This window comes from Salvelinus alpinus, chromosome 2 (assembly GCF_045679555.1).
Source record: "Salvelinus alpinus chromosome 2, SLU_Salpinus.1, whole genome shotgun sequence".
Taxonomy (NCBI): Eukaryota; Metazoa; Chordata; class Actinopteri; order Salmoniformes; family Salmonidae; genus Salvelinus; species Salvelinus alpinus.
In genome coordinates, this window is record NC_092087.1 from 56,541,862 (window position 1) to 56,560,072 (window position 18,211).

The following is an 18,211-nucleotide window of genomic DNA, read 5'->3' on the forward strand; positions in this document are numbered from 1 at the left end:
ATGTAAGTAAAAAAAATGTAAGAGATGAGAAAAACAAATAATTATAGAGCAGCAGTAAATAACAATAGCGGGGCTATATACAGGGGGTACCGGTACAGAGTCAATGTGTCAATGTGCGAGGGCACCGGTGTCAAGGTAATTGAGATAATTATGTACATGCAGGTAGGGTTGTTAAAGTGGCTATGCATAGATAATAACAGAGAGCAGTAGCAGTGTGTGTGTGTGTGTGTGGGGGGGGGGGTACAAATGCAAATAGTCTGGGTAGCCATTTGATTAGCTGTTCAGGAGTCTTATGGCTTGGGGGTAGAAGCTGTTTAGAAGCCTCTTAGACCTAGAGTTGGCGCTCCGGTACCGCTTGCCGTGCGGTAGCAGAGAGAACAGTCTATGACTAGGGTGGCTGGAGTCTTTGACCATTTTTAGGACCTTCCTCTGACACCGCCTGGTATAGAGGTCCTGGATGGCAGGAAGCTTGGCCCCAGTGATGTACTGGTCCGTTCGCACTACCCTCTGTAGTGCCTTGCGGTAGGAGGCCGAGCAGTTGCCATACCAGGCAGTGATGCAACCCGTCAGGATGCTCTCGAAGGTGCAGCTGTGAAATCTTTTGAGGATCTGAGGACCCATGCCAAATATTTTTAGTCTCCTGAGGGGGAATAGGTTTTGATAAGCTTGCGTTGTTATTATTTGCAGCTTGTGCCTTTTTTAATATCAAGGAAAATGTAACTTTCTCTGGTCATAGGAGTAACAAGATGAATTGGTGCATGAGGCCAAAATAATGCAGTGCGACTTTAGTTTCGCCATCAGCTGGAAGACTGATTCCCCTTTTCTCAGCAGAGGGAGGGAGAGAGGAGGGATGGTGAGTCGGGTGAGAGGCTGACCATCACTCCAGTAAAAAAAGCAAATGATTATGCTCACTCAGCCTCACAAGTAATACAACAAGTGACCTATTACCAGTGTGATCATATACTGTAGCTACATTAAAAAAATATATAATTAAAAAAATACCCACAGGTTAATTTTAATACCGTAAAAAAAACGTCCACTGTTGTGCATCGCAAGAGAGGTGTTCAAGTTACACTTGATATTCCCTACTGATGTTTGCCAGCTATCTTATAACTGTAAGTTTAACTGAGTGCTTAATACATTTTCTCCAGCTCAGGGCCACAGCTATGCATTTGGTTTGCTAAGTGTCTAGCTTGCAATATCAATATTGTTGAACATAATATACTCTACAGGCATGTCAAAGTTCCAGAGTGGGATCTCTGCTAGTTCTAATGGTTTTTTTATATACAGAGAATGTAAGCAATCCCAACCCTCCTTTTACTTGTATCATTACACATCCTGCAAATCACCAGCAGAGGGCGACCATTTTGAATCCATTTTCCATTTCGCTGTTGGTAATGCTTACACATTTTATTCTAACTCTAAAAGTAGCAGAGATCCCACTCTGGAACTTTGATATTCCTGTAGAGTATATTATGCTCAACAATATGAAAAATGTGCCAAATCTAAAATGGTATATTTTCAATATTCATAAATGAATGTAAGAAAATTGTTGTAAGATATTAATGTAAGGAAATACTACTCATATTACAGAGCAAGCGGTAAAGCTTCATAATACCAATATTCATAAATTAAATGTAAGAAAATTGTTGTAAGAAATTAATGTAAGAAAATACTACTCATATTTTAGAGCAAGCAGTAAAGCGTAATATGAAACCAAAATGTTGCTTTTTAGTTCCTACAGATGAGACATGATGGTGTCTTAAAGGAGGCCTCGGTAAGACCAAAATGTAATGTCACAAATACTCCAGCCTCAATTATTTCTCAATTATGCTTTAAAATACAAATGTCAAATATATGTCAACAATCCTTCCTCCTTCTACTAAAGGACCCTTCTATGGATTAAATGTCGTGAAAATCCCCCCAAAATCATTGTCTTGTTTTGTTCTAGTTTCATGAGGAATCACAGAGAGGGAACATACTTATTCTGCCGCCCATCTATGGAGTAGAAGAGCTCCTGCAACTCCTCAGTGGTGAGAATCCCGTCTGCGAAATAAGCATTGAACTCATCAAACGACAGTTTTCCATCATCTGAAAGACAACACAAGACCACAGTTTATGCATCAATGACTGAGACACATGGCCAAAGGAAATCATACTAGGGTTCAAATACTATTTGCGGTCTTTCAAATGCTATGAGCATTTGATTCGGCATGCCTGTGCCAGATGTTTGGAGTTCGCACTTTTGGGACTATTCCATTTTTTGTCCATCCATTTATGCCAGACAAACTCAGCTTAAATTATTTGATAGAAAACAAATATTATTTGAACCCGGGTCTGGACGAAATAGAGCTGGCCTACATATAATAGCTTAAATGGTTACGTCCCAAATGGCACCCTGTTCCCTACATAGTGCACTACTTTTGAGAGCTTAGTGCCCTTAGTTGTCTGATTTGTGATGAACATGTTCCTGGTGTTAAGCTGTCGCTTGGCAGGAGGACTAGACAGACAAACGTTGGAGCTGGAGTCAGCAGCTGGCTAGCCAGACTGGGCGTACTGACGGACAGAAGGAAGTCATCAGCAGATTTATAACACTTTGGGTGCATCCTAAATTACACTCCATTTACTATATAGTACTTTTGACCAGGGCCCATAAAGCTCTGGTCAAAAGTAGTGTACTATCAATGCGTAAAATGGTCTGTTTCCGAGTGTGTACATGCAAGGGAGAATATCTTTAATGATATGTAGTAGAAGCTCAGTATTGAGAAGTCAGAATAAAAACAGAGCTGGATCAGTCTTGATTAGTCGGCTCTGGAAGGTCATGCTAATAGCCCCTAACACCGTGTCTATTGAACTCATATAACGCCCCAATTCCGGCCAATTTAGGTCTTTAACCTAGTTCACACATTTTAAAAATGTCTTAAGAGTGATAGACTATAAAGTTAATGGAGTCTATATTCATACAATCATCAATTAAAGATCCAATATCTAATCAAACTTCATTTCGAATTTATTTGAAGTTCATTTAAAATAGCAACACACTTAAAACAATAAAATTAAAAAACAAGCACGGCAATAAAAGAGATCAAATGTTATCAAAGAACATAAAACACAAAGCCGTGATTGATTAAAGGCCAAGCTAAAAAGGCTGGTTGACAATTGAGATTAACATAAAAAATGTATAATAAATTGTATAAAAAATGATGATACTTTATAAAATAAACACAAACAATTTAAGAAATAAACTAACTTTACTCTCAAATTTCCAAAGCTAGGCCCCTTGATTTCTCATAGTTTCATCTCCAAGTAGCCTAACGCTGTGCTCTGGACACCATATGTGAACTGATTGCCCCCCATCTATCTTCAGAGCTCGTGCTGTTAGGTGACCTAAACTGGGACATGCTTAACACCCCTGCCATCCTACAATCTAAGCTTGATGCCCTCAATCTCACACAAATTATCAATGAACCTACCAGGTCCCACCCCAAAGCCGTAAAAATATGGGCACCCTCAGAGATATCATCCTAACCAACTTGCCCTCTAAATACACCTCTGCTGTTATCAGCCAAGATCTCAGCAATCACTGCCTCATTCCCTGCATCCGCAATAGGTCAGCGGTCAAACGACCTCCACTCATCACTGTCAAATGCTCCCTGAAACACTTCAGCGAGCAGGCCTTTCTAATCGACCTGGCCCAGGTATCCTGGAAGGATATTGACCTCATCCCATCTGTAGAGGATGCCTGGTTATTTTAGAAAAATGCCTTCCTCACCATCTAAAATAAGCATGCCCCATTCAAGAAATTTAGAACCAGGAACAGATATAGCCCTTGGTTCTCTCCAGACCTGACTGCCCTTAACCAACACAAAAACATCCTGTGGCGTTCTGCATTAGCATCGGACAGCCCCCGTGATATGCAACTTTTCAGGGAAGTTAGAAACCAATATACACAGGCAGTTAGAAAAGCCAAGGCTAGCTTTTTCAAGCAGATATGTATTTCCTGCAACACAAACTCAAAAAAGTTCTGGGACACTGTAAAGTCCATGGAGAATAAGAACACCTCCTCCCAGCTGCCCACTGCACTGAGGATAGGAAACTCTGTCACCACAGATAAATCCACTATAATTGAGAATTTCAATAAGCATTTTTCTACGGCTGGCCATGCTTACCACCTGGCTACCCCTACCCCGGTCAACAGCACTGCACACCCCACAGCAACTCGCCCAAGCCTTCCCCATTTCTCCTTCTCCCAAATCCAGTCAGCTGATGTTCTGAAAGGTCCAAAATCTGGACCCCTACAAATCAGCCGGGCTAGACAATCTGGACCCTTTCTTTCTAAAATGATCTGCCGAAATTGTTGCAACCCCTATTACTAGCCTGTTCAACCACTCTTTTGTGTCATCTGAGATTCCCAAAGATTGGAAAGCAGCTGCGGTCACCCCCATCTTCAAAAGGGGGGACACTCTTGACCCAAACTGCTACAGACCTATATCTATCCTACCCTGCCTTTCTAAGGTCTTCGAAAGCCAAGTCAACAAACAGATTACCGACCATTTCAAATCCCACCGCACCTTCTCCACTATGCAATCTGGTTTCAGAGCTGGTCATGGGTGCACCTCAGCTACGCTCAAGGTCCTAAACAATATCTTAACCGCCATCGATTAGAAAAAATACTGTGCAGCCGTATTCATTGACCTGGCCAAGGCTTTCGACTCTGTCAATCACCACATCCTCATCGGCAGACTCGATAGCCTTGGTTTCTCAAATGACTGCCTCACCTGGTTCACCAACTACTTCTCTGATAGAGTTCAGTGTGTCAAATCGGAGGGCCTGTTGTCCGGGCCTCTGGCAGTCTCTATGGGGGTGCCACAGGGTTCAATTCTTGGGCCGACTCTCTTCTCTGTATACATCAATGATGTCGCTCTTGCTGCTGGTGAGTCTCTGATCCCCCTCTCCGCAGACAACACCATTCTGTATACTTCTGGCCCTTCTTTGGACACTGTGTTAACAACCCTCCAGACGAGCTTCAATGCCATACAACTCTCCTTCCGTGGACTCCAACTGCTCTTAAATACAAGTAAAACTAAATGCATGCTCTTAAACCAATCGCTGCCTGCACCTGCCCGACCGTCCAGCATCACTACTCTGGACGGCTCTGACTTAGAATATGTGGACAACTACAAATAGCTAGGTGTCTGGTTAGACTGTAAACTCTCCTTCCAGACTCACATCAAACATCTCCAATCCAAAGTTAAATCTAGAGTTGGCTTCCTATTTCGCAACAAAGCATCCTTCACTCATGCTGCCAAACATACCCTCGTATAACTGACCATCCTACCGATCCTCGACTTCGGCGATGTCATTTACAAAATAGCCTCCAATACCCTACTCAATAAATTGGATGCAGTCTATCACAGTGCCATCCGTTTTGTCACCAAAGCCCCATATACTACCCACCACTGCGACCTGTACGCTCTCGTTGGCTGGGCCTCGCTTCATACTCGTCGCCAAACCCACTGGCTCCAGGTCATCTACAAGACCCTGCTAGGTAAAGTCCCCCCTTATCTCAGCTCGCTGGTCACCATAGCAGCACCCACCTGTAGCACGCGCTCCAGCAGGTATATATCTCTGGTCACCCCCAAAGCCAATTCCTCCTTTGGCCGCCTCTCCTTCCAGTTCTCTGCTGCCAATGACTGGAACGAACTACAAAAATCTCTGAAACTCGAAACACTTATCTCCCTCACTAGCTATAAGCACCACCTGTCAGAGCAGCTCACAGATTACTGCACCTGTACATAGCCCATCTATAATTTAGCCCAAACAACTACCTCTTCCCCTACTGTATTTATTTATTTATTTTGCTCCTTTGCAACCCATTAGTTCTATTTCTACTTCGCACATTATTCCACTGGAAATCTACCATTCCAGTGTTTTATTTGCTATATTGTATTTACTTCGCCACCATGGCCTTTTTTTGCCTTTACCTCCCTTATCTCACCTAATTTGCTCACATTGTATATAGACTTATTTTTCTACTGTATTATTGACTGTATGTTTGTTTTACTCCATGTGTAACTCTGTGTTGTATGTGTCGAAATGCTTTGCTTTATCTTGGCCAGGTCGCAATTGCAAATGAGAACTTGTTCTCAACTTGCCTACCTGGTGAAATAAAGGTGAAATAAAATGTAAAAAATAAACGCCTAAAAAGCAGCCCTGCTTGAAACTGGTACTACCACAGTTACTGTCTCTGTAGTCCTGGCAAACTGCACGTTATACAGGCAATATGTACAGCGATTCATAATTCTCTGAACTGGAATAAACTGTGTGTCACGGTTTGGTCAGGGTGTGGTTTGGTCAGGGTGTGATTTGGTGCGGGCTTTCTATGTTCTTTTTTCTATGATTTGTATTTCTGTGTGTTTGGCCGGGTGTGGTTCTCAATCAGAGGCAGCTGTCTATCGTTGTCTCTGATTGAGACCCATACTTAGGTTGCCTTTTCCCACCTGTCTGTGTGGGTAGTTGTCTATGTGTAGTTGCATGTCAGCACTCGTTGTAGTTAGTGGCACGTTTGTTTAGTGGTTCATTCATTAATTTAAAAAAGAATGTATTCACATCACGCTGCGCCTTGGTCTCTTCACTACGACGATCATGACACTGTGCCTCTGATACAGATTTCAATGCTTTGCCCCAAACCTCAAATACTCTTATATAGTGTCAAAAAAACATATCTCTAGCTCAAACTGATGTATTTTGATGGGGAGTTTTGTATTATGTTAAATACCGGTCATGGCTGGACACATTGGCAGTCAGGATCTCTAGTCTCAACTGAGTGTTGTTAACACCTCATGGTTCCCCTTATCCAGCAGTCGGTGGAGAAACCAGTGTTCAGAGATAAAACACCTAAGTTCTTCAAACTGGCATGGAAGTGGCTAGAGTCTTATGAGGTGTCAGGGTAATTAGGACTCTGAAACTAGGGTATTTGGTGCAGTGTATATAGGGAATAGTGTGTCATTTGGGATGGAGAACCCTGCACGGGCATGAATTTTAAGCCTGAGCCCTAACCATACCCGTGACATTCAGGCCTGATTGCTTTTGCCAAATTTAAAACCCAGACCTGCCCGAAACCCAAAATTAGAAATAAATTCCTTAGTTAGTAAAAACCATTAGATGCTCTTCTCTGTCTGTCACTCGCTCTCGCTCCCTGCGAGCAGGCAATTCGCTCTGCATGCATAGCAATGGCTCCGCTTGGGCTGCTCTCCTCAATGATGAGGCATGAGAAATCTGTGAGCTACTTTGTCACACTAAACTCTGACGAAACTCAAGGACCATTATTTTCTGTGAAATAGTCCGGTCTTATATTTGATGAGGTCGAAGCGCTTCTGACACCATGTTATGATTCGAATCAGATATGACTGTGCTGTGTAGCAGAGCACAAGCAAATGGCTCAGATTCAAAATGTTAGTGGTCAATTTAGTGATACCTGAGCCCTACCAATACTCTAGTTGATTTTTATTTTAACTAGGCAAGTCAGTTAAGAACAAACTCTTATTTACAATGACAGCCTAGGAACAGTGGGTTAACTGCATTGTTCAGGGACAAAACAACAGATTTTTACCTAGTCAGCTCAGGGATTTGATCTAGCAACCTTCCGGTTACTGACCCAACTCTCTAACCACTAAGCTACCTGCCGATGAAAAAAAACAGGCCCTTCCCGGCCCTAACTCGATGTATAATGTTGGGTAGCAGAGCTCTATTGGCTTGCAGCCTTTGGCTCGAGTTCTCAGCTCTTGCCTAGGACACAAAGTACAGCACTTTGAAAGGGCAAACCATATCATAACACTCAAAAAGAACTCAGAGCTACTTCCCAGCGAACTGCCCAAATAGTCAGGCCAATCTGGCCAAATTGCGCACAACAAGGTAACAATGATTATAATTCAATATGGCAGAAGTTCCAGACTAATGATTATGCTCAATTCAAGGGCAAATTTGAGGACCATCTGTTCGCCGTGCTCCGTGGCACACCTCATGGCTGTTCTGAATTTGTAATGTGCTGGCTGGGAGGATGATGCAAGGCCGTTACCGCCACCTCCTCTCACTTAAAATACTGTAGCTAACGACAACCCAACCAAATGGCTATTACTCTTTTAAAAGCTGTGACAAACAGAATTAAAGTCAATGTTTACAACTTTGTTCTGGTAATAGGAAAAGGCCAATTTTGACAAAATGAAAGGGTTCATCGTTTAACTAGGTCCTATATGATGCAGTCAATGGCTTTGTTCAGAATTGTGGCTCATTGATAAGACAAATCAGGCAAATACGGCTGAAATCTCCAAGGAATATTCTTCCACAATCTGAGTTTTTAGGATATAGAAGTAGATATGCAGTAAACCTGGTACAATATTTTGATGCTTTATCTAGAAACAATGGGAGGTCGTCTGCACTCTTCTATAGTTCTTATTTCAAAATAATGTCATTTACAGGTTTCAAAAACAGGATGAAGGAAAGGATAGATACTAGATCTAGTTCATGTTGTACAGATCCCGATATAGATGTGTGCCTTCAACATCTGACTGTGCCCTTCTTTCATTGAAAACCTCTCATGTCTTGCCGTCCAGCCACTATATTTGATGCCTTGCTCTTTGGCAGCCCAATGGTGACTACTGGGAGCTCACTTTTTTGACAGCTCTAGGTGGAAATGTTGTCTTCGTAGAAACCAGGACGACTTAGAAAGGCACATTATTGCCATGTTTTCGGCTTATTTCATCCATTAGTACGGAGGGGTCAGACAGAAGGAAGAGCGATTGAGTAGCCTGCTGTGGGATTAAAGTACTTATGAGAATTTACCTTGGTTAGAAGAGAATAACAGCATGAGCCAGTTCAAATCCCCAGTGACTGGATCTGTGACTCAATAATCAGCTAGGCCTATTGACATGCGCTCTGCCCAAATTGCGGGCTTCCCAAATAGGCATAGGCCTACAAGCTTGTGATTTGAAACAATCCACAGCTATTGTTTTTAAAGAAGCTAATGGTCGTCAATTCTTCTGTGGTGAAGTCATGCTCTCTGGTGAAGTATTTTTTTTATTTGAATAATTTTAGTATAAACAGGAGAAATTATAATTTTGGCAAATGCATTTCCATTTACTTCCCTATTGGACCCACCGCTATGCCATTTCTCTGCTGTTCCATTGGTTTTCATATGAACGTTGTTCAGAAGCCAAAAGCCACAATCCTACTCATATCAGAAACCCATCCTAGTTGTTGGACCTTAAATTCCACTTCTTTCTAAGTTTCTAACAGAGATTTGTTATCTCTGTCACATATGGAACCGCTATCAGGTGCGCTGTTTAGAATGGTGTTTTCCCACAAATTGCATTTTGGCAAATGCATTACCATAATCTAAATGTGATTTATGTCATTCTGAGAACTGTGGGTGGATGCCCTAATGTGCTATGCACCCAATCCACATGGGTCCAGGTAAATTAAAATCTTCCCTGTCACGTTGTATAGTGCCACATTTTCCTAACGGAAACAATGTCATCCATATATACTTTATCAGTATATTGCTGTATTGACAAATATACAACAATATATTGAAATACACTGAGTACACCAAACATTAGGAACACATTCCTAATATTGAGTTGCACCCCCACCTTTTGACCTCAGATCAGCCTCAATTGGTCGGGGCATGGACCCTACAAGATGTCGAAAGTGTTCCACAGCGATGCTGACGCATGTTGTGTCAAGTTGGCTGGATGTCCTTTGGGTTGTGGACCATTCTCGATACACATGGGAAACTGTTGAGTGTGAAAAACCCAGCCGCGTTGCAGTTCTTGACACCAACCGGTGCGCCTGGCATCTACTACCATACCTTGCTCAAAGGCACTTACATTTTTTGTCTTTGTTTGAAAATACTGGGATGTCTGGGACTGCTCAAAGATGGGATCAGTAGCCCTCAGATTGTATCTCTGACTTGCTCACATTAAATGAGAATTGGTGACGGCTGCGCGCCCTGTGTAGGCAACGACAGGGGGATTTTGTGCCCGATCACAAAAACTTGTCTGGAACATCTAAAATCAGTACCAAAATTGTGTAGTGTATGCCTGGCTTTAATAACGTCAATCACCAAAAAGGATAAAGACCTGACCGCACTGGAAGTTATAGATGTGGATGGAAAGATATTATCTAAGAGTCTTGCCTCTAGACTGGAGAACTATTCCAGATATCATCCACACTGACCAGGTTGGCTGTGTCAAAAATAGGAACTCAAGTGATAGCTTCAGACGTTTGTGGCTGAATAAATCTACCCTGGTTTCTCAAGTTTGTCCTCAGTAGATTAGGTTTTGGTTCTGGGTTTATGAATTGATGTCCTGTATTTCAACAGAATTAAAAACAGAATTAAAGTCAATGTTTACAACTTTGTTCTGGTAATAGGAAAAGGCCAATTTTGACAAAATGAAAGGGTTCATCGTTTAACTAGGTCCTATATGATGCAGTCAATGGCTTTGTTCAGAATTGTGGCTCATTGATAAGACAAATCAGGCAAATACGGCTGAAATCTCCAAGGAATATTCTTCCACAATCTGAGTTTTTAGGATATAGAAGTAGATATGCAGTAAACCTGGTACAATATTTTGATGCTTTATCTAGAAACAATGGGAGGTCGTCTGCACTCTTCTATAGTTCTTATTTCAAAATAATGTCATTTACAGGTTTCAAAAACAGGATGAAGGAAAGGATAGATACTAGATCTAGTTCATGTTGTACAGATCCCGATATAGATGTGTGCCTTCAACATCTGACTGTGCCCTTCTTTCATTGAAAACCTCTCATGTCTTGCCGTCCAGCCACTATATTTGATGCCTTGCTCTTTGGCAGCCCAATGGTGACTACTGGGAGCTCACTTTTTTGACAGCTCTAGGTGGAAATGTTGTCTTCGTAGAAACCAGGACGACTTAGAAAGGCACATTATTGCCATGTTTTCGGCTTATTTCATCCATTAGTACGGAGGGGTCAGACAGAAGGAAGAGCGATTGAGTAGCCTGCTGTGGGATTAAAGTACTTATGAGAATTTACCTTGGTTAGAAGAGAATAACAGCATGAGCCAGTTCAAATCCCCAGTGACTGGATCTGTGACTCAATAATCAGCTAGGCCTATTGACATGCGCTCTGCCCAAATTGCGGGCTTCCCAAATAGGCATAGGCCTACAAGCTTGTGATTTGAAACAATCCACAGCTATTGTTTTTAAAGAAGCTAATGGTCGTCAATTCTTCTGTGGTGAAGTCATGCTCTCTGGTGAAGTATTTTTTTTATTTGAATAATTTTAGTATAAACAGGAGAAATTATAATTTTGGCAAATGCATTTCCATTTACTTCCCTATTGGACCCACCGCTATGCCATTTCTCTGCTGTTCCATTGGTTTTCATATGAACGTTGTTCAGAAGCCAAAAGCCACAATCCTACTCATATCAGAAACCCATCCTAGTTGTTGGACCTTAAATTCCACTTCTTTCTAAGTTTCTAACAGAGATTTGTTATCTCTGTCACATATGGAACCGCTATCAGGTGCGCTGTTTAGAATGGTGTTTTCCCACAAATTGCATTTTGGCAAATGCATTACCATAATCTAAATGTGATTTATGTCATTCTGAGAACTGTGGGTGGATGCCCTAATGTGCTATGCACCCAATCCACATGGGTCCAGGTAAATTAAAATCTTCCCTGTCACGTTGTATAGTGCCACATTTTCCTAACGGAAACAATGTCATCCATATATACTTTATCAGTATATTGCTGTATTGACAAATATACAACAATATATTGAAATACACTGAGTACACCAAACATTAGGAACACATTCCTAATATTGAGTTGCACCCCCACCTTTTGACCTCAGATCAGCCTCAATTGGTCGGGGCATGGACCCTACAAGATGTCAAAAGTGTTCCACAGCGATGCTGACGCATGTTGTGTCAAGTTGGCTGGATGTCCTTTGGGTTGTGGACCATTCTCGATACACATGGGAAACTGTTGAGTGTGAAAAACCCAGCCGCGTTGCAGTTCTTGACACCAACCGGTGCGCCTGGCATCTACTACCATACCTTGCTCAAAGGCACTTACATTTTTTGTCTTTGTTTGAAAATACTGGGATGTCTGGGACTGCTCAAAGATGGGATCAGTAGCCCTCAGATTGTATCTCTGACTTGCTCACATTAAATGAGAATTGGTGACGGCTGCGCGCCCTGTGTAGGCAACGACAGGGGGATTTTGTGCCCGATCACAAAAACTTGTCTGGAACATCTAAAATCAGTACCAAAATTGTGTAGTGTATGCCTGGCTTTAATAACGTCAATCACCAAAAAGGATAAAGACCTGACCGCACTGGAAGTTATAGATGTGGATGGAAAGATATTATCTAAGAGTCTTGCCTCTAGACTGGAGAACTATTCCAGATATCATCCACACTGACCAGGTTGGCTGTGTCAAAAATAGGAACTCAAGTGATAGCTTCAGACGTTTGTGGCTGAATAAATCTACCCTGGTTTCTCAAGTTTGTCCTCAGTAGATTAGGTTTTGGTTCTGGGTTTATGAATTGATGTCCTGTATTTCAGGTCCGATGACAGCTGTACAGACTAATGGAATGATTTTGCAATTGTTTATTTATCTAGATCTACAAAACTGGAGGACCCTCTCTCTCCTTTACTGTTTTTGATAGTGAAAGAACCTCTGGCGATCTCTATAAGGGGAAACCCTGATATTCAACAAGTATATAATGAGGGAGAGGAATACAATTTGTTCTTATATGCTGATGACATTGTGTTGCTGATTTTAAAAACTTCATGTCATTGATCCAACCACTGCTCAAAACTGTGGAGATATGTTCTATTATTTCTGGATACAAGGCTAATTGGCATAAATCTGAGGCTATGCCAGTCTCTACAATATTCCCATCAGCTATGGTTAACCCCTTTTAATTTCAAGGGTATGAATTATCTGGGGATTATGTTCACATTAGAGTTAGATAAGATAGTGAATATCAATATGCTTCCAGTCCTCCAACAAAGAAAACAAAACATTGACAAGTGGAAGTTGTTAAATCTTAGTTTATGGGGGAACTTTTATTCAATTAAAATGATGGTTAATCCTAAGTTTAATTACATTTCAACGGTGCTACTGATATGCATTCCATCATTTTTAAGCAGTATAATTGTATTATTAAGGAGCAACTGAAAGCACAGATTCCGCATGTGTTTCTCTGTTGCTAATTAAGAAACTAGATTTCAGTCTTGGCGTTGTGGTTTGATGTGGCAGTTACTGATGTGTCTCCCATGAGTCACCATAGGAACAATGCCAGTATCAGTTCTTCAAAGTAGTAAGAATGCATCTAATAACTCAAGAATTTTGTAATTAAATTAGAAGTTTTTGCAGAGGAAGTTTTAGTCGCGCAGTTTTATATCTAGCTACGGTATTTAATAAGTAAAAAATGTGCGACGTGCTCTCTTATGTAAACTAAGTCCAATCCGCTGTGCTGCTGGGCATGTCAGTCTCAGTCTGTGTGTTCTGCGGTAGCATTGGATAGAGTGCAATCACCGCAGCTGTGTATCCCGTGTTACTGGGCAAGTTTGCAATGTCAAAATGAAAAACCAATGCTCAAGTAGGTCATGATGAACTTTTGGATGAGATTGACTTTATGACCAAAATTATTATATTTACACTGCAGTCAATTTTGACACTACAATGTTTGACTAATATCGATGCCACATAGGGAGTTTTTTTTATCAGAGAAGTTGTTTGTTGCCTTCAGTTGTGCTTTAAATACTTTATATGGAAGGGAAAAAAGACCATGCATCGGTATGCTGGAAATACATGCCCCTAAAGAGGGTTATGACTCCCGGCAAGGCCGGTCCTTGCCGTTCTGACGCCCTAGGCAAGACCAAAAAATGCCAACCCTGCAAAACTAGGATAGTCCCAGTAAGCAAAATTAAGTCTAAAACACGTATTTTCCAGGCGTTGAAGTTACATGCTGACCAGACCGGACACGTCGCGTGCGCAAGCTTCTCAAAATAAATGTAGAAATCCATGTTATTCAATTGTTGCACCCACACTGCTCGCGAGCGTCTGCGATGCCAAGGGCTAAAATATAACTCCTTTCTATTTCTGACGCAGATCGCGCTGAAAGTACTGCCTCTCCCATCTCCTCATTGGTTTATAGAAGCAGGTACCCACGTGCCATCTCATTCGTTATACCCATGTGGTGATTGAAAGACGAAATGTTTTGCCGGTCGTCGTGGTAATACTATGAAAGTTTAGATGCAATCACCATATAAGTTCAAAGATGAAAAATCCTGAAAGGAGAAAAGATGACTAGAAATGATTCGGTTGGCCGTTTTATGTGTGGATTAATTGCCGGAGTAGAGGACCTTGTGCATTTCAGGTAAAATGACAACTCAATGTTTATATCCCAGGACAAATTAACTAGCAACAGCAAGCTAGCTAAATAGGACAAATTAGCTAGCAAGTGCAAGCTAACTAGCTAAATTGCCATACATGTTTAATGCTTTTCGACCTGTCCCCAAATTAATGTCATTGGTTCAGAGTTTGTTTTGATATTTTAACCTGCGTGTCGTGATTGCGTTTGGTGTAGGGGGACAAAATACATTTATGCACGATAGCGCACGCACGCAGACGGTTTGGGTTCCGTGTTAGGTTCTGAAGGTGAAAATATGTATTTTCCAGGACTAAGAAAATGCATTTTTCCCAGACATTGAAATAAAAACGTATTTTCTGGATGTTGAAATCAGGTTTATTTTCAGTTCTGAATGAAGGTTGAAACTATGCATTTTTTGGATGTTGAAATCACGCACATTTTGGGTTCTGAATGAAAGTTGAAAAGACGTAATTTATAGACGTCGATGTTTGGGCCTAATCAAAGACCGGACAAAAAAATCGATGTCCGGAGATGATGAAATCAAGGCCGGTTTGGACCGCACCAAATCTGAACCAAACATAGACGTCTATGACTGATTCAGATTTTGTCCGGACCAAAAACCAATGTCCGTGGAAAGGCTGGTCTGGACTGCATCCAAAAAAGACGCCCAAAAGGCATCAGCATCGGTCCGTGCTTACTGAGGTGTAGCCTACAGTGTCTTAGGTCAGTTAGGATCACCACTTTATTTTAAGAATGTGAAATGTCAGAATAATAGTAGAGATTTATTTATTTCAGCTTTAATTTCTTCCATCACATTCCCAGTGGGTCAGAAGTTTACATACACTCAATTAGTAATTGGTAGCATTGCCTTTAAATTGCTTAACATGGGTCAAACGTTTCGGTAGCCTTCCACAAGCTTCCCACAATAAGTTGGGTGAATTTCTTTGTATGCCTCCTTGCTCGCACACTTTTTCAATTCAGCCCACAAATGTTCTATGGGATTGAGGTCAGGGCTTTGTGATGGCCACTCCAATACCTTGACTTTGTTGTCCTTAAGCCATTTTGCCACAACTTTGGGTTGCTCATCAGAATTCCATAATATATCTACAGTAATAGTGGAATGATCGTGTTTCACAGTATTATTTATCCGCCAGTGTTGTGATTGGCTGTGATATTCACCTATTGATTTCTCCCGTCGGAGCAGCATCTGTTATCAAAATGGGAAAGCTGTTTTGACTTTGTGGCTGTGTTATCTTGTGGAAATCGGGTCAAGCGGTCCATGTAGAAATCACTCTGTCATTTCCTGGTTACTAAAATTCTACACTGTTTACTCATTGTCAGTTTGTGAGAATCATTGTATCATCTAAATAAACAAAAAAAGTATGCTTTTACAGCTGTTTGAAGCCGGTGGCCTAAAACCGAAAGTAAAAAGCTCATGCGTGAGTCTCCACCACGTACGGGGAAATGGGATGAGGGTGTGATTGGTTTCGAATGCAGCCTTGTGCTGTTGTAATTCACCTCGATTCCACATAGGACAAAAGTTCTAGGAAATTCTAGGTGTAGCACATTTAAAAAGGTCTAATGCAGCCGTTTTTTTTAAATCTCAAAATCAAATATTTTCTGGTTAACAATTAGGTACCTTTGATTGTTTTCAATTAAAATGGTCAAAAAGAAAACAAAAAAATTTCCATTATTGGCAGACGTTTGGAACTCTTATTGGTCTATTAACTGATTTAGCACCTGGTGTTGTCACCAGGCAGGCCAAAACTCCATCCCAACAAAACAGGATGAAATGTATTTTCAAACAGCGCTTACACTAAAAGGCATTATCATAATTGTCATACTTTCAGTGTTATTCCAACCTCATAGTGTGGAAATATAAGGTATATTAAAACACAGGAAAATCACATTTTTGACTGCACTGTAGGCTTTTAACTTAGTTTGAGAACTAAGGGATTGGTTAAGAGATGGCTGAGTTATTGACAAATCAGAAAATCTGATTTTACATGTCCATTTAAATCCTTTGTAAATCCACTCCACAATGGCCTATCAACAACTTAAGGTCGTCAGTGAACCATGTTAAGTTTGGCATTGATATCTTAAAAAATAAGGAAACGATTCACATTTTTAACCATGTAACACTAATGGTTACAAAAATCATTACAAAATCTTCTCATTGACTAAAAAGTCAGACTCACTCCAAATTTGGTCTTTGGACTCATCAAAATAGTCCAAAGACCAAAAGAGTTTGAGAAAATAATGTTGATGCATTCAATGGCCACACTATACCAGTAAATGCATATTAGCACATATGCTAATATGCAAAAATATGCTCCAAATACTTAATTCTAATTACGCATGTCGGTAGTATGAGGCTTACAAAGTGGGTTGTTACATCTACTGTAACGTGTCCAAGTAGGAATGCATGATTCAACATATTTTGATATGCAACCTAATCCAGTGACTGTCATGAATTTTGGGTTTACTTTTGGTTGTATTTTACTGTCAAAATATGGCTCCAGAATGTTCAGATTTTTTCTCTCCATATAGATGAGTTTGCCTTTATCATTATGTGCACTAATTTTAAATATAGGCCTAATTGAATTGGTGCCAATTTACCACCTGTGGTAGTGGAAACTCAAAACACATTAGCTAGATCACTAACTGTGAATATAACACCTACTGCTAGTAGCCATCTAACAGTAAATGTAACGTCCTAATAAAAACATTGTAATGAGGGCTACTGCATTCACAATGGCCGATACGCAAGTTAGCACGCTCCGTATTTCAAAGCCATATCAGATATCTTCATTGTAAAACAGTGTGCTTTGAGCTCAATAATGATCGTTAAGAAATAAAAAGTATACCTACAGAAAGCTGAGACCATCCTCTCTTCAATATGGACTAATGTAGTTGCTTCCAAAGTCTTTTTTTTTTTTTTACATTTTAAAATGTTATACAATCATGAGGGCACACGAGTGGGAGAGTGTGTGAGGCCCGTTCATTACAACAGCCAGCCCCAGCGAAACAGGCAGGAACAGCGGCAGGGCAGACACTTATTACAGGAATCATGAGGATAATGCACTTTACTGTTGAACAAATTCATGGTTTTAACATCCCAAAAAACAGGACGTTTTGATTGAGGTGACCAGGTAGAGTGTGCAGCTTGCACAAGTACAACCTATTTCAAATGTAACTCGCACAGCCAAGTCAAAGGGTCGCAAAATGTGATTAAATGGTTTCAGTCTGTAGCCCTGACTTACTGTAGTTTGAGAAAAGCTAAGGGATTGATGAAAAAAAAATAGATTTATTTACAAATAAAAAAATCTGTTACGTGTTAATTTAAACCACCATAAATCAACTCCAAAGTGGCCTATCAACTTGAATCATGTCATCGCTATCATGGACGTTGTCACGTTCCTGACCTATTTTTATGTTATTTCGATTATGTTTAGTTGGTCAGGGCGTGAGTTGGGGTGGGCATTGTATGTTGTGTGTGTTTGGTTAGTCTATGGGTGTTGTATGTGTATGGGATAGTGTTTGTTAGGTTGTCTAGTTATGTCTATGGCTGCCTAGATTGGGTCTCAATCAGAGACAGCTGTCATTCATTTGTCTCTGATTGGGAGCCATATTTAAGGTAGCCATAGGCAGTAGGCTTTTGTGGGTGTTTGTTTCCTGTGTCAGTGTTTGGACCACACAGGACTGTTTTGAGGTATGTCACGTTTGTTGTTTTGTAGTTTGTAGTGTTTTCTTGTTATTTACATTAAACATGTACAATTATCAA

General features: G+C 40.8%; 1 protein-coding gene across 3 annotated transcripts in view; it reads right to left on the reverse strand.

Moving 5' to 3' along the window:
* Positions 1 to 18,211, reverse strand: part of LOC139565377 (N-terminal EF-hand calcium-binding protein 1-like) — a 68,550-nt gene that overhangs the window by 28,844 nt on the left and 21,495 nt on the right. For all 3 annotated transcript variants that reach the window (XM_071385681.1, XM_071385673.1, XM_071385689.1), the window contains exon 3: positions 1,983 to 2,091. In XM_071385681.1, the coding sequence (XP_071241782.1) occupies positions 1,983 to 2,091 (109 nt within the window). The remainder of the gene's footprint in view (positions 1 to 1,982; positions 2,092 to 18,211) is intronic.